The sequence below is a fragment of the Hemibagrus wyckioides genome, linkage group LG07, assembly GCF_019097595.1.
Source record: "Hemibagrus wyckioides isolate EC202008001 linkage group LG07, SWU_Hwy_1.0, whole genome shotgun sequence".
Classification (NCBI taxonomy): domain Eukaryota; kingdom Metazoa; phylum Chordata; class Actinopteri; order Siluriformes; family Bagridae; genus Hemibagrus; species Hemibagrus wyckioides.
The window spans coordinates 30,052,409-30,073,611 of NC_080716.1; the positions used below are offsets into that span (position 1 = coordinate 30,052,409).

At 37.8% G+C, this 21,203-nt stretch overlaps 1 protein-coding gene across 1 annotated transcript; it reads left to right on the forward strand.

Moving 5' to 3' along the window:
* Window positions 1-316: 316 nt before the first annotated feature.
* Window positions 317-9,631, forward strand: LOC131356303 (Fc receptor-like protein 5). Its single transcript, XM_058395205.1, has 10 exons — window positions 317-472; window positions 608-709; window positions 3,153-3,271; window positions 3,369-3,433; window positions 4,130-4,222; window positions 7,100-7,435; window positions 7,744-8,019; window positions 8,371-8,628; window positions 8,712-8,822; window positions 9,519-9,631. Exons 1-10 carry the CDS (start codon window positions 317-319, stop codon window positions 9,629-9,631), a joined length of 1,629 nt encoding a protein of 542 aa, XP_058251188.1.
* The last annotated feature ends 11,572 nt before the right edge of the window (window positions 9,632-21,203 follow it).

Genomic DNA, 21,203 nt, shown 5'->3' on the forward strand with positions numbered 1-21,203 from the left:
TGTGGGATTCATCAGGAAACTAGCAGATGATACTGTGCAGAAAACCACCATCAGAACGTTTCCCAATCAGCAGCCGTGGGTGGATAAGACCATCCACGATGCTCTGAGATCTCGCACCGCTGCCTACAATGCGGAACTTGTGTCGGGTGACATGGACTCATACAGGGCTGCGTCATACAACGTGTGGAAAGCAGTGAATGAGGCAAAGCAACGCTGTGGGAGGAAACTAAAATCACAGCTCCAACAGAGTGACTCTAGGATCCTGTGGCAGGGATTAAGGACAATAACAGACTATAAAGCACCAACATCCGGTATGATGAATGCAGAAGAGTCTCTGGCAGATGAGCTGAACACCTTCTACGCTCGCTTTGAGGCTGCAGCTAACGATGCTAATGCTACAGCTAATGCTAATAGCTGCAGACAGGAAGAGGATGCCAACACCGGAAGTGTGTTCATCATCTCCGAGCATGACGTGAGGAGACCCTTCAGGAGAGTGAACACCAGGAAAGCAGCAGGACCAGACGGAATCTCAGGTCAAGTCCCCAGAGCCTGCACTGACCAGCTAGCACCAGTGTTCACAGACAAATTCAACCTCTCCTTAACTCAGTCGGCAAGCCCCATGTGCTTCAAAGAGTCCATCATTGTTCCTGTCCCGAAGAAGCCCCATCCTGTTTCCCTCTATGACTACCACCCTGTAGCCATGACCTCAGTAGTGATGAAGTGCTTTGAGCGGCTGGTCAGAGACTTCATCATCACTTCACTACCAGATACCCTGGATCCACTACAGTTCGCCTACCGTCTGAACCGCTCAACCGATGATGCCATCTCCCACCTCCTTCACACATCACTCACTCACCTGGACCCTAGAAAGGGGAATTATGTTAGACTGCTGTTTGTCGGATCCCCAATTTCCTAACTGGCAGACCACAGTCAGTAAGGATGGGCATACATGTCTTAGCCTCACTCACCCTCAGCACTGGAGCCCCTCAGGGTTGTGTTCTGCTGTACTCTTTGTATACGTATGACTGCATGGCCACTACCAACTCCACCTACATCATCAAGTTTGCTGACGACACCATTGTGGTCGGTTTGATCTCTGACAACAATGAGATGGCCTACCTGGAGGAGATAGATGGCCTACTCTGGAGAACTGGTGCCAGAGGAACAACCTCGACCTTAATGTCAGCAAGACTAAGGAGCTGATAGTCATGGTCCTTTCACATCAACACTGTGGTGAAGAAGGCCCGGCAGCATCTCTTCCACCTCAGACGCTTGAGAGATTTTAGACTGCCTGCTAAGGTGCTTAGGAACTTTTACTCCTGCACCACAGAGAGCATCCAGATGGGAAACATCACCACCTGGTTCGGGAACAGCACCATGCAGGACAGATGAGGTCTCTCAACCAGAACTCCACACAGGACTCAACTGATTGGACTTGCAATGCTTCCTACACACATTTTGGAACACACCAAACTGTACCGTACATTTGCACATTACAGGATTGTGACACACAATACATAAAACATAAACATATATGGCAAATATATAGGACGTTCTGGTCCCGTTTATACACAAAGAGGACTTGTGCACATCTGCACTTTAAGATGGACCATACCACTGCTCTCATCATCTCATCACCTTATTTCACTAAATGACCATCCAGTACTGCTGCTGTCTGCACCTTGCACATTATCACACACATTCACTTTATATAGTTCTGTATAATACAGTTATTTACATTTTACATTTTTATATAGTTCTGTATAATACAGTTGTTTACATTTTACATTTTTATATAGTTCTGTATAATACAGTGTAATACAGTTTACATTTTACATATCTTACATTTCTTATATATATTCTATATTTTATATACATATTCTGTATACACAGATACCCTACCTTACTTTATTTATATTTATATTTTTATTTTATTTATATTATATTCTAGTTTTATTTACCTACTGTGAATTGTAGTTTTCTATATTTTATAATTGTAGTTTTTTTATATTTTATATTACGTATTTTATATTTTACATTTTTAGTGCTTATTCCTTTTCCTTTTCAAAGGTCAAAGCAAATAGTCATGTAACCATTTCACTGCATATCATAATGTGTACAGTTATGTATGTGACAAATGTGACAGATAAAATTTGAATTTGAATTTTGAATTTGAACATAAAACAACATAACATATATTTACAAAACAAAACAATAACACTACACTAAAGACAGAGTAGATGTAGTTGTCCTAGCTATAGTACATAAAGTGCAACGTGTGAAACCTGGTGCAAACAGTGCAAGACAAACAACACAAAACAGGATAAAAATGTGTAAAATAGAAGAAGAACTGTAAACAAGTGTGTTCTTATAAGCATATATGCTTGTAAACATATACGTATAGCAGCGGTTGGTGACATTTTGAAATGTGCAAAAATAGCAACAGCAGCAACTAAATAGTGTTTTGTCAATGTTCAGAGACAGGTTGTTGGTTTTACACCAGGCTGTTAGTTGTTGCACCTCCTCTCTGTATGCTGACTTTTCATTTTTGCTGATGAGACCCACTACGGCTATGTCATCAGTATAGTTGATGATGTGGTTGGAGCTGTGCATTGCTGCACAGTCTTGAGTAAGCAGAGTGAACAGAGCAGAGTGAGCAGAGTGAAGGGGCCCCACTGCTCAGTGTGGTGGTGCTGGAGATGCTGTTCCCAATCTCGACTGACTGAGGTCTCCCAGTCAGAAAGTCCAGGATCAAGTTACAGAGGGAAGTGTTCAGGCCCAGCAGGCTCAGCTTCCCAATTAGGTGCTGAGGGATGATTGTACTGAATGCTGAACTAAAATCTATGAACATCATTTGTACGTATGTGTTCTTATTGTCCAGGTAGGTAAGGGGCAGATGGAGGGTTGTGGTGATAGTATTGTCCGTGGAGCAGTTCGGGCTATATGCAAACTGCATGGGGTCCAGTGAGGGTAGTAGCTAGGTCTTAATGTGCCTCATGATGAGCCTCTCAAAGCATTTCATTCTTCTTCTTCAGCACGGGGATGATGATTGTTGTCCTGAGGCACATAGGCACTCTACCAGAAATGTTGTCTGGTCTTGCAGACTTCCATGGTTTAATTCTGCACAGAGTTCTCCCATCATCCGTGGATAGGCGGAGCACCTGGTCATTGGGAGGAGGGATGGTCTTCCTCATGGCTACATTGTTGTGTACCTCAAACCCAGCATAGAAGTCATTCAGCGCTCCTGGGAGGGAGGCGTCACTGTCATGTAGTTCGTCATCGCCTGCGTGCCCTGCCACATGTGCCTGGAAGTGGCCATGGATTCTCTGGGTGTGTGCGCACTTCAACTCTCTGATGGCTTGGGGCAGTTTGGCCCAGGCTGTTTTTAATGCCATCTTTTCCCCTGCTCTGAAGGCGGAGTCTCTAGAGTTCAGTAGCGCACACACCTTTGTGGTCATTTACAGCTTCTGGTTAGAGCGTGTGGTGATGGTCTTGGAGCTGGTCATATCATTACTGCACTTGCCAATGTAGCTGGTCACTGATGCCATGTACTCCTTCAAGTTGATAGACTCACCATTGGTTGCAGCCTCCCCGAACATATGCTAGTCAGAGCACTCAAAACAGTCCGGAAGAGCAGAGGTGTCTCCTGCTGGCCAGGTTTTCACCTGTTTCAGAACTGGTTTAGAGCATCCGATGAGCGATGTGTATGCTGGAATTAACATTACAGAGATGTGGTCTAAGTAGCTGAGGTGGGGCGGGGCTCTGCACAAAGAGCGCCAGGGATTTTAAACAAAAAAAAGATCCAAGGCATACAACAAGGAATAGCAAACCACCTGCTAGCATCCCCTCTGGTGGTCTGGCAGTGAATTGTCCCAGTAGTTCCTTACACATCTGTTGTAAAGTGAAAAGCAGCTCTGACTCCTTCATCATTTTATACCAACAGCAAAACCCAAACTGACTGTGAGAGTGAATCCTCAGAGCTCCGTCTACACTGGAGACACCGTCACTCTGAGCTGTGAGCTGCAGCAGGAGACTGGATGGAAGTTTCAATGGTACAAAAATAACACACAGTTGGAGAATCTAAACAGTGAATACAGGAAAACACTTAAAGTGACCGTTGATAATGTAGGAGAAACAGAGTACAAGTGTTGGGCAAACAGGAGAAATTACCACAACAGCTATGACACAGAGCTCAGTGATCCTGTCAAGATTACAGTGAGAGGTATGTCATGACTTTTTGTCTTTTCATCATAGTTTTGTTTAGAAAAAATATTACTTAATTATTGTAATTCCTTGCTATTCCAGTTTGTTTACAATAATCTTGAAAAACATATGTTTAAAAGTATTTCTCATTTGAGATCTGCTGTAATGTAAGTGAGAACAGTTTTAAGTGTTAAACATGAATTTACTGTAATTGAAAATATAAAATATTACACAAACCAAAAATTAAAGTTGTTCATTTCAGTTAACATTTGAAAATTTGTCCATTTTGGAATGGGTGGAGAAAGGTGTTGGGAGTTCTGTGTGATAGAAAAATATCAGCAAGAATCAAGGGGAAGATGTACAAGACAGTGGTGAGACTGGTCTTTTGTATGGTTTAGAGACAGTGTCACTGAGGAAGAGACAGGAGTCAGATCTGGAGGAAGTAGAGCTGAAGATGTTGAGGTTCTCTTTGGGAGTGACACGGTTGGACAGGATTAGGAACGAGTACATCAGAGGGACAGCTCATGCTGGATGTTTGAGGGACAAAGTTAGGGAGGCCAGATTAAGATGGTTTGGACATGTCCAGAGGAGGGAGAGTGAGTATATTGGTAGGGGAATGTTGGACATGGAGCTTCCAGGCAGGAGGCAAAGAGGAAGGCCAAAGAGGAGGTATATGGATGTAATAAATGAGGATATGATGCTAGTGGGTGCAAGTGTTGAGGATGGAGAATATAGGAATAGGTAGAGAGAGATGATTCACTGTGGCCACCCCTGAAAGGAAAAGCCGAAAGAAGAAGAAGATTATTATTAGTATTAACCAATGTTAACATTATTAACTACTGAATTCATATACTCTATAACTAGTTTCTACTCTCAACCACACATATTATTACTATTATTACTATTGTTATGTGTTATTACAAAAAGAAGAAAATAAATGTTCTTGTGTAAAAAATACAACCACAAAAACCTTCAAAGAATAACAATTACACTGATTGCTATGTCATCTTTTACAATAATGCCAACAATCAATTTTTTATTTTTTATTTTTTTGCAAAAGCACAGAGATTTCTAAATTTATGAAATAACCAGTAATGTGAATCTTCTCAAAGTGTACAGGCAAATCTACATCATAATAAATCATCCGTTGTTTCAAAAAGTATATAGCTCTTTGACATAGGCCTTCATAATTATGGTATTGTGAAAATTTGGGCTAGTGAGATCAGGTTCATTCACCAAAAGCTCTGGAAGATGAGGAACATTACTATGACGTAAATTGTATGGCATTTGAAAACTAGATTGTGGGATATATTCATAAGATATTTCCAGTTTTATCTAAAAAGTGCATTTACTTTGGTAAAATAAATATTTGTTCTTATTTAATGCATATCTACAATTCCATAACTGGGTGTTATGGGGAGAGAAATTACTGATATTATCCATGTGTGTTTATTCTTCCACATCCATGATCTAGTGTTTGTTTTTGCTTTGTTTCTGTCACATTTTTATAGTTTATTTTTTCTCTGTAAATAAATGAACTTTTACACTTGTACCTGCCTCCAGCCCCATAATGTGACAAAAACAGGAACTAACTTGTTTTGCAGGCATTTCACAACAGTAACTGTAAATATAAATGTATGAAAATTACACTGTGTCATTCAATAAATAATTAAACTGTAATCATTGGCACATGCTGTTAAAAATAATCGGGAAACAGGAAGTCTATAACAGTGTTAGACAGAGTGTTTTATTACTTAAACTATGTTAAAAGAAGAAAAAATACACAATATAGAGTTCCTCCAAAACCAGAAGTGAATGCGTGAGACATGTAAGAAAATATTTTCACAAATTGTTATAAAGTGTTAAGGGTTAAATACAACTTCACTGTAATTCAAAAAACCTGCCCTATGCTGTGATTATAATTATAATTTTTCTTTTCAGCTGGAAACTCTTGGAAATTTGTACAATTTTTTTTGATAGTTGTTTATTTTCTGTACAAATAATTTTTCATTTGGGATCAACAGCAAAACCCAAACCGACTGTGAGAGTGAATCCTCAGAGCTCCGTCTACACTGGAGACACCGTCACTCTGAGCTGTGAGCTGCAGCAGGAGACTGGATGGGAGTTTCACTGGTACAGAAATAATCAGTTACAGAATCTGAACAGTGAACAAGAGAACACACTTAAAGTGACAGTCGATAATGCAGGAGAAACAGAGTACCGGTGTCGGGCAAACAGGATAAACAACAACTACTACTACTTCACAGAGTTCAGTGATCCTGTCAAGATTACAGTGAGAGGTATGTCATGATTTTTTCCTCTATGTTGATTACATGATTGTTAGAGGTGTAATGCTTTTACATATTGCTTAATGATATTGTCATAATTGAAAATATTGCTTTATAATATATATTTATTATATAATATATATTTACATCCACTGCAGCATTTTAAAAACATTTTATTTTATAAACAAAAACAAACAACGAATATATTGATGCATTAAAGGAGTGAGAAAAATAGGTTGTTGATGATATGACTGTTTATAGCTGCTATAATGTAAGTGAGAACAAGAACTGATTTTGCAGACATTCCTCAACAATAAATGTAACTTTAAATGGATAGAAAGTACAGTAACTCAGCATAATTAGTATTGATAATTATTACTCAGTTCTTAGTTGGTCTTTTGTAGTGATACAGGTCTGTGTAAAATTGTAAAGTGTTTCTGTAAGATATCGTGACTGCTGACAGATTCTAGTTACACTGACTGTATCAGGTGAGTGTGTGAGGATTTCTGGAAACACTTGAAAATATGCAGTTAGACATTCATGGAAAGCTTCTTACTGTGTATTAAATAACTCTAGAAAAGAAATATTTTGTTTTTCCTGCATATCAGAAAGACCACGGGCAGTACTGAATGTATCTCTACAGAGCTGGCTGACTGAAGGAGACTCAGTGACTCTAAGCTGTGAGGTTACAGACTCCTCTACAGACTGGACATTCAGCTGGTACACAGTTGTTCCCTACAGAGACGGCTTAACTGGAATAAATAATAATGGTGGCTATAGCGTGTATGTGGAGCTCCTCTCAGACAGCAGCAGAGGATCTGGAGGCAAATACACTCTCAGTCCTGCTGCTCTTAATCACACAGGAGTTTATATGTGCAGAGGAGAGAGAGGAGAACCAGCCCTTCACTCACAGTACAGCAATCCACAGCCACTATGGATCACTGGTGAGGAAAATTAACTGTTGTGTTGAAGTGTAGAATAGAAAAGTGTGAATGTAAGATCAGATTAATGCAACATTTGTTTATTCATATGTATAAGGCAGTTAAAGAGTCCTAAGTGCTAGTAGAGGATTATTGTCATGATTTTCCTTGTGTTCTCCTGTATTTTGTGATTTCTCCACTCCTTGTCACTGGTTAAATATTTTTGGTAATAAATAGGAAAATAAAAGAAATTAAGTTCTTCGTGTTTTGCCTCATTATATTGCATGTTTCCTCTTTCGTCTTGTATTACATGGCTCTTTTTTGTGTTTAAGGTGAATCTCCTCCAGTCTCTCTGATCATCAATCCCAGCAGAATTCAACACTTTACTAATGACTCTCTCTCACTGAGCTGTGAGGACCAGAGTAACTCTACTGGATGGACAGTGAGACGATACACACACAGTGAGAGAGTGTTAGATTGTTCACACTGGGGATCAGTTACAGGATCTACATGTAACATCAGCTTCCTCTCCACATCCTACACTGGAGTTTACTGGTGTGAGTCTGAATCTGGAGAAAACAGTAATCCTGTCCACATCACAGTGCATGGTGAGTCTTCATGTAGTGTGTTTAATGTTAAAGGAAAAGAAAAATGTTCTGAGTATGAATACATGTGTGTTAGTAGTAGATACTAGTTTTACTAGGATCAGTAGATGAGCATGAAATCAAATCAATATTCTATATTAGTATATATCTGTACTGATGAATCCATAATTCAGTTGAATGTTTTCTCATGAGCTAGTGTAGGCAGTTTTCTGCAGACTTGAATTAAATATCTGCAGACTCCACAGGTTTAGAGAGTTTTACGTTATATACAGATAAATTAGAGCACTTTTATTTATTATCTACAGACACATCATAGTGTGTGGATTTCCTTGTTTGTGATTTTCTGTGTTCTAGATGGTGATGTGATCCTGGAGAGTCCTGTCCATCCTGTGACTGAGGGACATCCTCTGACTCTACGCTGTTTATATCGCAACCCAAATCCCTCAAACGTCCGAGCTGATTTCTATAAAGATGGATCAGTTCTCCAGAACCAGAGTACAGGAGAGATGATCATCCAAACTGTCTCAAAGTCAGATGAAGGTTTCTACCACTGTAAACACCCAGAGAGAGGAGAGTCACCCCAAAGCTGGATCTCAGTCAGATGTGAAAAAACTTTATTGATTTATTTTTATTTGAATTCACTTTTTAATATCAGAGTTTCTGTGTTTAATTGCTGCCTTTTCTCTCCTCTGTTTCAGTTTCAGGTTCCAGTGGTTTAACAGTAGGACTGGTTGTGGGTTTGGGATTTTTGTTCATCGCTATTCTGATCTTAATGATCCTGCTGTGGTTCTGCAAAAGAAAAAAAGGTCTCATAACTGATTTAGCTATGTTATGTAGAGTATAACCAGAATTTCTAAAGGATTAAAGCACATTTTGATGTATCACATAATTATGGACAATAACTAAAGTTTATTTGAATGAATTCATAACTAAAAGTGTTGATGAAAAGATCTTATTTGGAATATTTCATTATTATAAAGGAATAAAGTCAATATTATTCTGTGAGATATCATCCTGATTACAGTGCAAGAAACAGTTTAAATACAGTGTAGACTCTGAAGTAAATTAAAAGTATTTACACATACTAAATATAGAAATATTAACTGTAATGTAACAAATACTATCTAGTCATATTACACATCAATATTATTATAAACCCATAACATGCTATAAAGTCATATTTAGAGCAAAATTCTATCTTAAGAAAAAGCAGAATAATATGACAGAAGTGCTAATGCAAGTTAAGAGCAAATTCAGTGTAATGAAAATATAAATTTCTAATAAAATAAAGAATACTATTTGAATCCAAAGACTATATATAATGTTATACATATTGTTATTACATTCATAATTAATATTTGTTTTTTTATTTCTATTGTACAAGTGACCTTTTGTACACACTCTGTTTATTATGCTGTAATCAGGCCTGTGTAAAATAGAAATATAAAATGTTTTGGTCACTATTTACACAATGTTCAGATGTAGAATCTCTCTCTCTGTAGAAAAGCAGCAGAAAACCAATCAGACATCAGATCAGAATCAGATCCGGTCAGGAGCTGAAGACTCTCAGTCAGGACACACACCACTTCAGGCTGGTCAGACACTGTCTCAATGACTGTTTATATCTACATTTGTTCTTCGAAGATCTTTTTTGAGTTTTTTTTTTGTATTTTTCTGAGGCCTTGTTCTGTTTTCTGTAGAAAGTGCTATCTATGCCAATATGGATGATGTGACTATCTATGACAATGAGATGTGCATGAGTGGAACAGGTAGCTTTATTTCATTCCAGACATTTCCTCTTACATTAGGAGATTTAACTATAGATTAACTCTATACAGTAAAGTACAGAAGTGTCTTGTAGAGACTAAAACAGGTCTCAAACAAAAAGAAGGCAAAAAACAGGAACAATGGTATAGTGTTTTAATGCTGGGACATTTCATGGCTTTATTTAAGAACAAAATAAGCAAATAACACTTGCAGTCTTCAGCACATTTAATCATTTGTTATATTAACAATCTGCATCCAAGTATCTGATAAGCTACAATTTAGATCAGAGGAGTCAGTTCTATCACAGACCCTATTAAAAAGTCAGTGATGTATTCTAGCACTAATCATTAAAAACTTATCACACACTGTTAAGATGCCACATGCTGAATAATAAATGAAGCAAAAAAAATGCCAGAATTTAAAGATCTAAAAAGCAGCTAGGGGTCAGTGTAGTTTTGGCAAGGGACTGATAATGACTGATGTATATGTTGATTAGTTATGGAAATTTAGATCCTGTTATCATTTGTGTTACAGCACATACAGTATAAACAGTCATTCCCTCACCAGACTTTTTTCTCATAAAGTGAATAATACAAAATCTGTTATCTCTCCTGTTACCGAGCATAAAGTCCTCTGTCATGAAAATTTTCCCATGTCAGAAAATGTCACAGTGCTAACACTGGAGACTCCTTCCATAAATGTTAAATTAATGTATTTTAGTTATGTATTATTTCATATCTAGATCATTTTCTGTGTAATAATTTAAATTGAACTGAAGTTCAGGAGATTAATTCATGATATCTGATTTCTACTTCGAAAGGCCAGTGTGACTGATGATTCCATCAACTCAGTAAAGAAGGACAACATGGAGGTAAGTGTCATGACATATACTGCATTAATAAAACAAACCAAACACCATGAAGTAAGAAAGATTTTAAAATGGTGCCTTAAGTAGATTTTGTTCTCTAGCAGTTACAGTATCCATGTACACAAAACCCAGCTCACAGAATCTGTAAGAGTTCATCCATGTTTGTTTGGAAGCTGTCTAGATAATTTTCCATCACTTCAGTCTACTTGAACAGTTATGACAGAGTTAACTATGGACATGCAAAATACTGACATTAATAGTGACACCAATGTCAGAAAAAATATTTATGAACTTGTTTATTATAATCTTTTTCTTTTCTTTTTGCAGTGAGCCATGTGTCTGTTCTGTTGAAGCTACAGTTATCAAACAGATAGAAGGAAAGTCTTTGGAAAAATGATGAAAAATGTGTCAGTTATAGATAGATAGATAGATAGACAGACAGACAGACAGACAGACAGACAGACAGACAGACAGACAGATAGATAGATAGATAGATAGATAGATAGATAGATAGATAGATAGATAGATAGATAGATAGATAGATAGATAGATAGATAGATAGATAGATAGATAGATTCACACATTACAGCAGCAGCAAAAGAATAGCATATGCAGTAAGAAATTATCAAGAGTAATATAACAATGTAATCTGTAATATTATAAATATTAATAAAAATAGAATAAATATAACAGTGTATACCAGTGCAACTATTAACAAGAGATATGCAGCAAAGTAGATATGATCATCCACAATAATCTGCATCAGTGTAATTATATAGTGATTAACAGCAGTGCAGTAAACAGAATCCCACCAACAGAAGCCCAATGCACTTATTTAAGGAACAGACACAATAACATCCTGGTACAGTGATGAACTATTCTCCTGTACCGGTCCTTGCTGCAGCTGTTTGACCAATAAGTCATGGAGGGGATGTGATGCATTGTCCAGGATGGACATTAGTTTGTTTAGTGTCTTCTTTTCCACGATCAAATCAAAACAGTTAAGGGAGCATCCCAGTACAGAGCCAGTCTTCTTTATCAGTGTGTTCAGCTTCCTTGCTTCTCCGGCTCTAATGCTGCCTCCCCAGCATAATGCTGCAAAGAAGACAGCACTCACAACATCAGACTGGTAGAAGATCTCCAACATCTTACTGCAAACATTAAAGCATCTGATCTTCCTCAGAAAGTACAGTCTACTCATCCCCTTCCTGTACACAGCAGTAGAGTCTACTCATCCCCTTCCTGTACACAGCAGTAGAGTCTACTCATCCCCTTCCTGTACACAGCAGTAGAGTCTACTCATCCCCTTCCTGTACACAGCAGTAGAGTCTACTCATCCCCTTCCTGTACACAGCAGTAGAGTCTACTCATCCCCTTCCTGTACACAGCAGTAGAGTCTACTCATCCCCTTCCTGTACACAGCAGTACAGCCTATATGCAATTTTTTACTCTTTTTATACTCATTCTGTATATATACATGTGGCATATTTTAAAACATTTAAAAATATATAATTCATAGTAAATATAATTGTATTAATGCACTTTCACCTGGATACATGCTATACAAGTACAAGAAAAATAAGGTCAGAAACGAGAGTCTAAAATACAGATTTTTCTGTTACTCATATACTAATTCCACTGAAAGTACATTAATTTATGTTTGTGGCTCATTTACATATTTTAACAATAATGTTTATTTTTATTTTTCTCATATACTTACACTTCAGTGCTTTTGGTTGGTTTTTGGAAACGTGAGTGAAGTCTGTAAGGCCGTCACTGTTTTCTAACAGAAAGTAAGTTAATCTTGTTGATGTACAAAACTTCACTGATGAAGTTGTTAAGATGAAAGTAAAGTTAGCTGAGTTATTGAAATATGAATTATTTCCTTTTTTTGTCTTTTTAAATTTCATGTTGCTTTTGCAAATTTTCTCTTTATATATTTTATATATATGACCTGATGCTTTGTAACTCATCTCACTGTGTTCATAAATGTCCTGATACGACTTTGTTTGTAGATTAAATAATGTTTGTATTAAAGTTTCATGCATGCACAATACCTATTTTAATAAAGCATTGGAAGTGGAATAGAGATATTATGCATTCACAAAATCTCTGAAAGTAAATCGATGTACATGAGCTGGAAGAACATTATTCTTGTAACACATACACTGAGACAGGCATCGAAGACTCCATGTGTAGATTTTAATGGAGAACATTAGCAAATAATCCAATATGGGAGGCAGAGGCAGAAACCAGAAACAGGCAGGGTTCAAATGAGCAGAAAACAGCAATTAACGTAGCAGACAGAAATCCAATACAGAAATCCAAAAAGCACAAAACCAGGAAACAGAAAAACTAGGTCATAACCATGGAAAGCAAACAAGAACAATGAAACAAGGCTTGATAACACAGGAGAACTTCACACTTAGCATATGCATGGCTTAAATGACTTAAAACCAGGAAGTGAACTGAGTGACCTGGAAGTGTCAGTATTTGGGTGAGGTTTCCCTCTGATGGTGAAGAGGGGGAGGTGTGACTGAGGGTGTTACAATTCTATCAACATATGTTTGAAGACACGCCCACATTTCTTTTTAACTTGTGGTTGTTGCAGTTTACAGGGAAATTCTTCAGAGCTCCTCTAAGGCCATTGCTCTCATAAGCATAGATTTTAGTGGGACAAGGCAACATTAATAATGACATAACCTCTCAACTTTTTGGTTTGATGCTTTACCACTTGATTGGTGCTTTAATCTACTATTTAGTGATTTACTGCATAAAGAACAATTGAAAGTCAATAACATAAATCTAGCAGCTCGTTTAGAACAGCTTTACACCCTCTCCACCTTTTATCATTAGATAAGGATCACAAATGTACATGTGTACTCATCCATATTCATCACAGTCTTGTCCTCTCTGCATCAGGACAATATTTTAACTGAAATTAGTTACACTTGGGTTTTCTGTAGAATTGCTAATGAATCATAAATGATCATACAGCTCAAACATTTTCAGAATGAAGAAAAAACTCAATAGAGAGTAATTATAATTTAAGCATTAATAAAGCAGCCACAGATTTGACCTAGTAACATTAGTCACTAGGCTTAGGAGATGTATATTTTATTGTGATAAATCGTACAAAATTGTTCAAATAAATCGCTGCCTGAGAAAAGTCTGCATTAAATGTACATTTGTGCTTAAAGGCTTTTAGCAGAATAATAACCACAATAATGGTAGTGACCAGTAAGAGAGCAGGAAAGCATGACCATGGGATTACATTAACACTAAAGCTCTGACTGATTAAGACTGACTTTATAAGAGTGTCACGGTGCTGTCTCACAGTTCCAGCATGTGGAGAAAGCACACAGCTCTTTGTCTCCAATACGGATGATACAGATGTTTGTTTGTTTTTTATCTTAAAGATGAGATCAGTGAATCTCCTCTACTGTCACTTTCCTATTTTGTATGTTTGCATATTTAGATTTTCTGGAAAGAGGAAGAAAGAGTAGGAGTTAACCAAAGGAATAGGAATAGGAATAGGAGTTAAACCACACAGTATCTAGACTTTAACTCACACCTCTGCTCTGTCAGTCAGTCAGTCATTAGAGGGACAGGATGGAGCTCAGTCCACTCTCTGTGATGCTCTGTGAGTAAATGTTCTCTTTGTGTCTTCATTAGAGTGAGTGGTGGGGTATAAAGTTGTTCATCTGCAGTCTGAATGTCCTGAGTGATGATCTTATTGTGTGATTAGGACATTGTGTGTACTTCAGCATGACTGCTCAGGTGGATCAGTGTCTCCATATCTGTTATGAGAAGGGTTTAGTTTGATGTGTATCTACTCTCAGTAACTATGATAGTTCAACAGGTAAGAGTACAAGTAGAGCGAGTTTAAAACACAGGTCTGTTTTAGTGGAATCTGCGTTTGATCGTCATCTTCTGGTGGTGTTTCCTGTATACAGAAAGGTTTTAAAAACTCTGACTACTCTGAAGCAACTCAGCGCAATAAGTTCATTCTAATACTCACTAACACCAAACTATTGTTTAGTATTATTTATTTATTTTGGTCAAATCTTCCTCATGAATTATGCAGAAATAAACACTTCTCATTAGCCTTGTACACTGACACACAGGGCAGTGACAGTTTTAGAGGCGTGAGAACAGAGACATTTTGGGAGTTGTGGTTTCACTTCTTTTTTTAATTCAGTGCTGTGTGTTCGGCAGTGAAGAAGGGGAGGAAGTGTGAATGTGCTGCCCACTAAATGTTGAAGCAATACCACATAATGTGGCTGTATAGACAATGTGGTGTTTTTCAGTTTTGTGTTTTGTTCTGTTGGGTTGCTGTAGTTTTTGGTCAGAGGTCGGCCATGCCAAAGGAGTAGCACTTTGTTTCCTCAGTGAATGCCAAGTACACTGGTACACTTGTACAGAGCAGAGAAATTATATGCCTGTAAGTACGAATATTGGGTTGTACACAGTTTAAGGACTTGTTTAGTAGTTTGAATAGCGATAGATGTTATATTATTTTAATGTAGTTTGGTCGCGATCGCAATGTTAATTACTGTTAGCGGGTTAATGGGACATTCCTTTGTGTATTAGCATTGAGCTAACAGGCTAGGTTTCAGCATATCATGGCATGTTTTCAATACCATTTGACCGTGATTAGAAACATGTCATACTCTTGTAGGTATTTAAATGTGCTGTTAACTTGTCAATTTTGATACGTTTGATTCATATATCCTTTTCTTCTGTGTGTTTAAGTTTTACAGTGTTTTCTGTGGAAGTCAAATAAACAGCCTGAACCAGCTACGTTTGTCTCTCATTGGGAATCTGTTTAGCTATCAGCCAAACTGGACACCCACATTCAGGGAGGACAGAACTGTGAAGCTGAAAATATTTGCACGTTGTATGCATTTAATTTGTTGATGCCAAATTCTAAGCCTACAACCTGCATCATGCAGAAAAAAATCAAGATGCAAATGGTCAGTTTGCATAAACCTGTGTCCACTCTGGGCTTGAATTCCTTTTCATGTTTGACAGGAGTGATCTTCTGCTGTTGTGGTCTGTCTGCTTCAAAGTTCCATGTTTTGTGCATTCTGAAATGTGTTTCTGCTTAAAGTGTGTCTGTTTCAGATACACTGCATTTAACTATAGGTTGTAAAGTCCAGCGTCTTACAAGGAAAAGTAATAGAAACCCCTAATCCAGTAGTTTATCTTGTTATTACTGAACACCTAAATGAAACAGAATATTAGCAAAATCAGGCAAGATTAATGAAATGAGTTCATTTCCAAACCAATAACCCTCATTCTAAAAATGAATTATTCCACTGTCCATGATTTAAGTCTCACTAAATAATTATCACTAACATTTAAACAATTCAAGATTTTGCTGCACATGGCAATTCCAGCAGTGCTCCTATTTTACTTGGCTCATCTAGTTGTCTTTTACGTATCGTGTCTTGTATTAGTCCATGTCATGTCTCAAAATCCAGCACTGATGTGCACTGCCTGTATGTTAAATGTGCACTGTTTGGCTGCTTATTATTCCGTATTAAATAATAAATCTTATTTTTAAATAAAAAAAATAAGAGCAATTGTTTGTCTGGAAACAAGCACTTCTCCTTTCTTTCTTCTCTTTGTTTTCTCTTTTTTCCTCCTTCCCCATTTTTTTCCTTTCTTCCTCCCCCGAAACAGACTATTCTTCCCCAGTTGGTTTCAGTGTAAAACTCTGCTAGAAAACATCATCATAAGTGCATTTCTTCCCAGTCCTGTCAGAGGGAGTAAGACAGTCAGGGTTAGAGGTTTGTAAATCAAGCTTAGACCTAAATCAGTGTTGTATATGAGCACTAACACGGTCTACAGAATTGAGGTGAATTGTTGCTTGATGTCTGCAGTGAAGAACATCACACACTTCTTCTATGGAAAACTGTAACATGAAAATAGTTTCTTGTATATTTTACTGTATTAATTAACATTAAATCCTGTTTGTTACTCTGAGACCATGCTACACCGACAGCAGCCAGCAGAGGGCAGCAGTGGTGCACACAGTGATAGCAGGAGAACAAATTACAGACTTCTCCAGGATGATTAACCTGGATTTCCTGAACCTGTCCAGCAGTATACTTAAGACCAGACTTTGACACAACCCTTTGCTGCAGGATGTGAAGGAGCAAATCACTGGTTGGATGTATTGAATGAATCCGCCCCTTACTAGTCAGGATTAAAACCATACAGCAGTTACCACTAGAGGGAGTCAAAGACATTTTAATAATGAGTATGAATATGTTCAGTTTTGTGAAGCCTGTCCAGCAGTATACTTAAGACCAGACTTTGACACAGCCCTTTGCTACACCATTGTAGAGGAGTGACAGATATGTTATGTTGGTGAAGACTCTCTGTACAAGAATGATGAATCAGCTGTAAGTACAGTCTCTGTACAGTGTCTGTGATGTACAAATAGTCCAAAAGTGAACCACAATATATTAATATATAATAAAAAAAAGAGAATAATATACACCTTCCAGAGAAACCACAAGCAGTACAAGTACTAGTAACTAGTACTTCCGGAAAACTTTCAAAATAAAAGTTCTGCAGTTCTGGGGTTTCACTCTGTAACTGAGTCCACAATGAAACAGTATGTAGTAGTTACAGTATCATTTGTGTACAAAAAGAAAAAAAAAACATCTGGCTGTTAGACATCATTAGTGTGTGTTATGAAGGAAAATGTGATATTCAGAGAGAAAACTATTTGTGGGCTCAACTAAAGCTCCTCATGTTTTATTCCCTATATCAGCTTACATTTAAAACTATTCTACAACAAATCACATGATAGATATCAGGTCTAATAAAATATTACAGGGATTTAAGGAAACTCTCACATGTAGTGATGTTTCATCCATGATCCAATCATTCTCCTTCACTTCCATGTACTGACTCATTATTTTATTCTCTTAAGTCTCGACTGTGTAAAACACATGACTGCTTCAGCAGATTGTTCCTGCTTTTTAAAGACTGCATTAGCGTGCAGGATGTGAAGGAGCAAATCATTGGTTGGATGTATTGAAGAATCCGCCCCTTACTAGTCAGGATTAAAACCATACAGCAGTTACCACTAGAGGGAGTCAAAGACATTTTAATATTGAGTATGAACGTGTTCAGTTATGTGAAATGTAATTGCTGTAACAGTTTTTATTTGATTGTCCAATAGGAAGTTTCTCCTGTTATGATGGATCTGTTATGAGCCAATCAGAAAAGATTTGTGTAGGGAAGAGACTGGTGTGAGAATAATGTGCTCCAGAACTGTGTAGAGTGTTGAAAAGTGCTGAAATGAGTTAAAATAAGGATTTCTTTGAGAATATTTCCATGTATCCAGTTACTAAACCATAAGTAAAGACTTTAGACTCGTTGTTACGAGCGGACGTCATTAACTGGGACTCCAGGTCACTGGTGTTTAGTCAAGTAGCTTTTATTGTCATTTGAAGCACATACAGCTGGTACAGTACACAGTAACATGAAACAACGTTCCTCCAGGACCATGGTGCTACATAAAACACACAACTACAGGAGACAACACAGAACTAAGTTCACTACACAGACCTACACAGTACTACATAAAGTGCATGTGTGTACACAGTGCAAGACAGTACAGTACAGTACAATAACTGACCAGGGACAGTGCAGCACTGACCACTACACAGTTTTGTAATGAATAAAGTGCAATAGTAAAATGCTGTGGATGTAAACACAATACACAGTTAACAGAAAAAACAGATCATTGTGTTTTATTGTTGTTGCAGCAGTCTACAAATAGAATCTCAGTATCTCACAAAAGTGAGTACACCCCTCACATTTTTGTAAATATTTTATTATATCTTTTCATGTGACAACACTGAAGAAATGACCCTCTGCTCCAATGTAAAGTAGTGAGTGTACAGCCTGTATAACAGTGTAAATTTGCTGCCCCCTCAAAATAACTCAACACACAGCCATTAATGTCTAAACCGTTGGCAACAAAAGTGACTACACCCCTAAGTGGAAATGTCCAAATTGGGCCCAAAGTGTCAATATTTTGTGTGGCCACCATTATTTTCCAGCACTGCCTTAACCCTCTTGGGCATGGAGTTCACCAGAGCTTCACAGGTTGCCACTGGAGTCCTCTTCCACACCTCCATGATGACATCACAGAGCTGGTGGATGTTAGAGACCTTGTGCTCCCCCACCTTCCGTTTGAGGATGCCCCACAGATGCTCAATAGGGTTTCGGTCTGGAGACATGCTTGGCCAGTCCATCACCTTTACCCTCAGCTTCTTTAGCAAGGCAGTGGTCATCTTGGAGGTGTGTTTGGGGTCGTTATCATGTTGGAATATGTGCCAGCAGCACTCATGCAGGCCCAGACCATGACACTCCCACCACCATGTTTGACTGTAGACAAGACACACTTGTCTTTGTACTCCTCACCTGGTTGCTGCCACACACGCTTGACACCATCTGAACCAAATAAGTTTATCTTGGTCTCATCGGACCACAGGACATGGTTCCAGTAATCCATGTCCTTAGTCTGCTTATCTTCAGCAAACTGTAGGCGGGCTTTCTTGAGCATCATCTTTAGTAGAGGCTTCCTTTTGGGACGACATCAATGCAGACCAATTTGATGCAGTGTGCGGCGTATGATAATAATAATTTTATAATTTTTTATAATTTGCCTGAACTGTACTGAACACACACACGGCTCTCCTATTACTGGTTTATTTGAAGACTTTTCCTCAAATCCGCCGTGAAAACGAAACACAGTAACAACAAAACACAACAAACACATTATCTTGACACACAGTGAAAGCGTGAGGAACAGAAGCAATGGCAGTTTACAGACAGAAAATACAGACAAATAAACAAATACCTCGTTGGCTGCATGCTGTGAGAAAGGGAAATAGTCTTTAAATCTTCTTTATGATACTTTAAGTTCTTTTTATGACTAGAATAAACTTTTATCAGAGCATCCATAATGTCCGTGCTTACCGCTAACTTTCTTCACTAAAAACCCTCCCGCTAAATCAGCATCTGCACGAGACCCGGAACCGAGGCTTCAAAATAAAAGTCCCGCAACATACAACAAAAAAAACAATCTATAAAGATACAAATAACAAACACAACTTAACTTCAATTACAAAAGTGGTTTTACAAAAATATAAACAAAATATATAAACTGTATAAACAATATAAAGGCAGCAGATACACATCTATCCAACAGCTAGCTTTGTCCCATCATAGTAACTAGCTACCGTTAGCTAAACGCTGGTTTCAGTCAGAGTTAGCGTTAGGAGCTAACCGGGCATTACTTTAGAAAACTGCCATAGCAGAAGAAAATATTCCCAACTGTAACGGTGCCGTTAGCTCGTTTCTGCTTGATTTAACATGACCGTCATGTAGGACGGCTAACGTGCTAGCTAGCTAACCTGGCACCAACATTTGTAGCTAGCTAACAATAGCCCTAATGCTAGCTCGACGTGTTAGTTGAGAGCAGAGAGCATGTCAAGGATGTGGTTTATTTTCTATTTTCATTTAGTTATGCAAGTTGAGCTGTGAAAAAGGGGAGGAGGTGTGAAGTTGGACTAAATCTAACTCCACTGAAATCATTGAACTCTTTTTAATTCAAAAGTTGTCGAATCTGAAGACAGTCATTTGAAGCCAGAGTCTCCATAGCAGAGTCATTTGGAGACAAAACAACTATTCAGGTTGATTATATTTCAGAACATACCCTTTATTAGGAACACTATACCATCACTATTACTGGGTATATTCTATATGGACATTGTAGATATTAATAATTATTCTATTTCAAAATTAAAGTTACATATTTTTTGCTATTCATCATCCTCAGAGGTTTTTTCTGGTCAGAAGCTTCAGTGGTCACCTATGTTAGGAATACTGTTCATATGATGCATAATTAAATGTTATGAATTTATAAGTCGGAATGCTGCTGCAGCAGGTTGTGTTATCTTTAGAAAAATTGTAACAAGAATATATTGGGGTGCTCAGGTTTGCTCAAGACCACTAGTGATCCTCCTCACATAAGAACCTAAAAACATTGGAGCTGTGCTGTGATCGACTCATAAAATCATGAATCCATCTTCAGGAAACAATTTATGCCGGTTATGGTTGCAGTGAATCTGAAGCTTATCCTGGAGACACCCAAAAACATCCTGGATATCCACATTCAGGAAGAAAATGTGAAACTTCAGACAAGGAAAATATGCCAAATTATTGTCTAGTTTTATTTACTTATTGTGTCAAATTTATCAAAAACTTATGCAGAAAATAAACTTGAAAATATTTGCCACATGCATCATGCCGTAAAATCAAGATGCATTAGACCAGATCTCCCGTTTTCAAACGGTCAGCTTGGGTGAGCCTGTTGTCCACTCTGTGATTGGATTCCTTTTCTTGTCTGACAGGAGTGATCTTCTGCTGTTCTGGTCTGTTTTGACATATTCCAGGGAAAATTTGGCAAAATATATGAAGAAAATCTAAAATTTTAAAATAGCAGATGAAATGTAATAAG

What these genes read in the sequence shown, in the direction of transcription:
- LOC131356303 (XM_058395205.1), top strand. Translation starts at nt 317, where the DNA reads ATGAATGCAGAAGAGTCTCTGGCAGATGAGCTGAACACCTTCTACGCT. An exon ending in GGCGGAGTCTCTAGAGTTCA is followed by an intron (nt 3,434 to 4,129) that starts GTAGCGCACACA and finishes TTGATAATGTAG; the next exon opens with GAGAAACAGAGTACAAGTGT. An exon ending in CTCAGTCAGATGTGAAAAAA is followed by an intron (nt 8,629 to 8,711) that starts CTTTATTGATTT and finishes TCTCCTCTGTTT; the next exon opens with CAGTTTCAGGTTCCAGTGGT.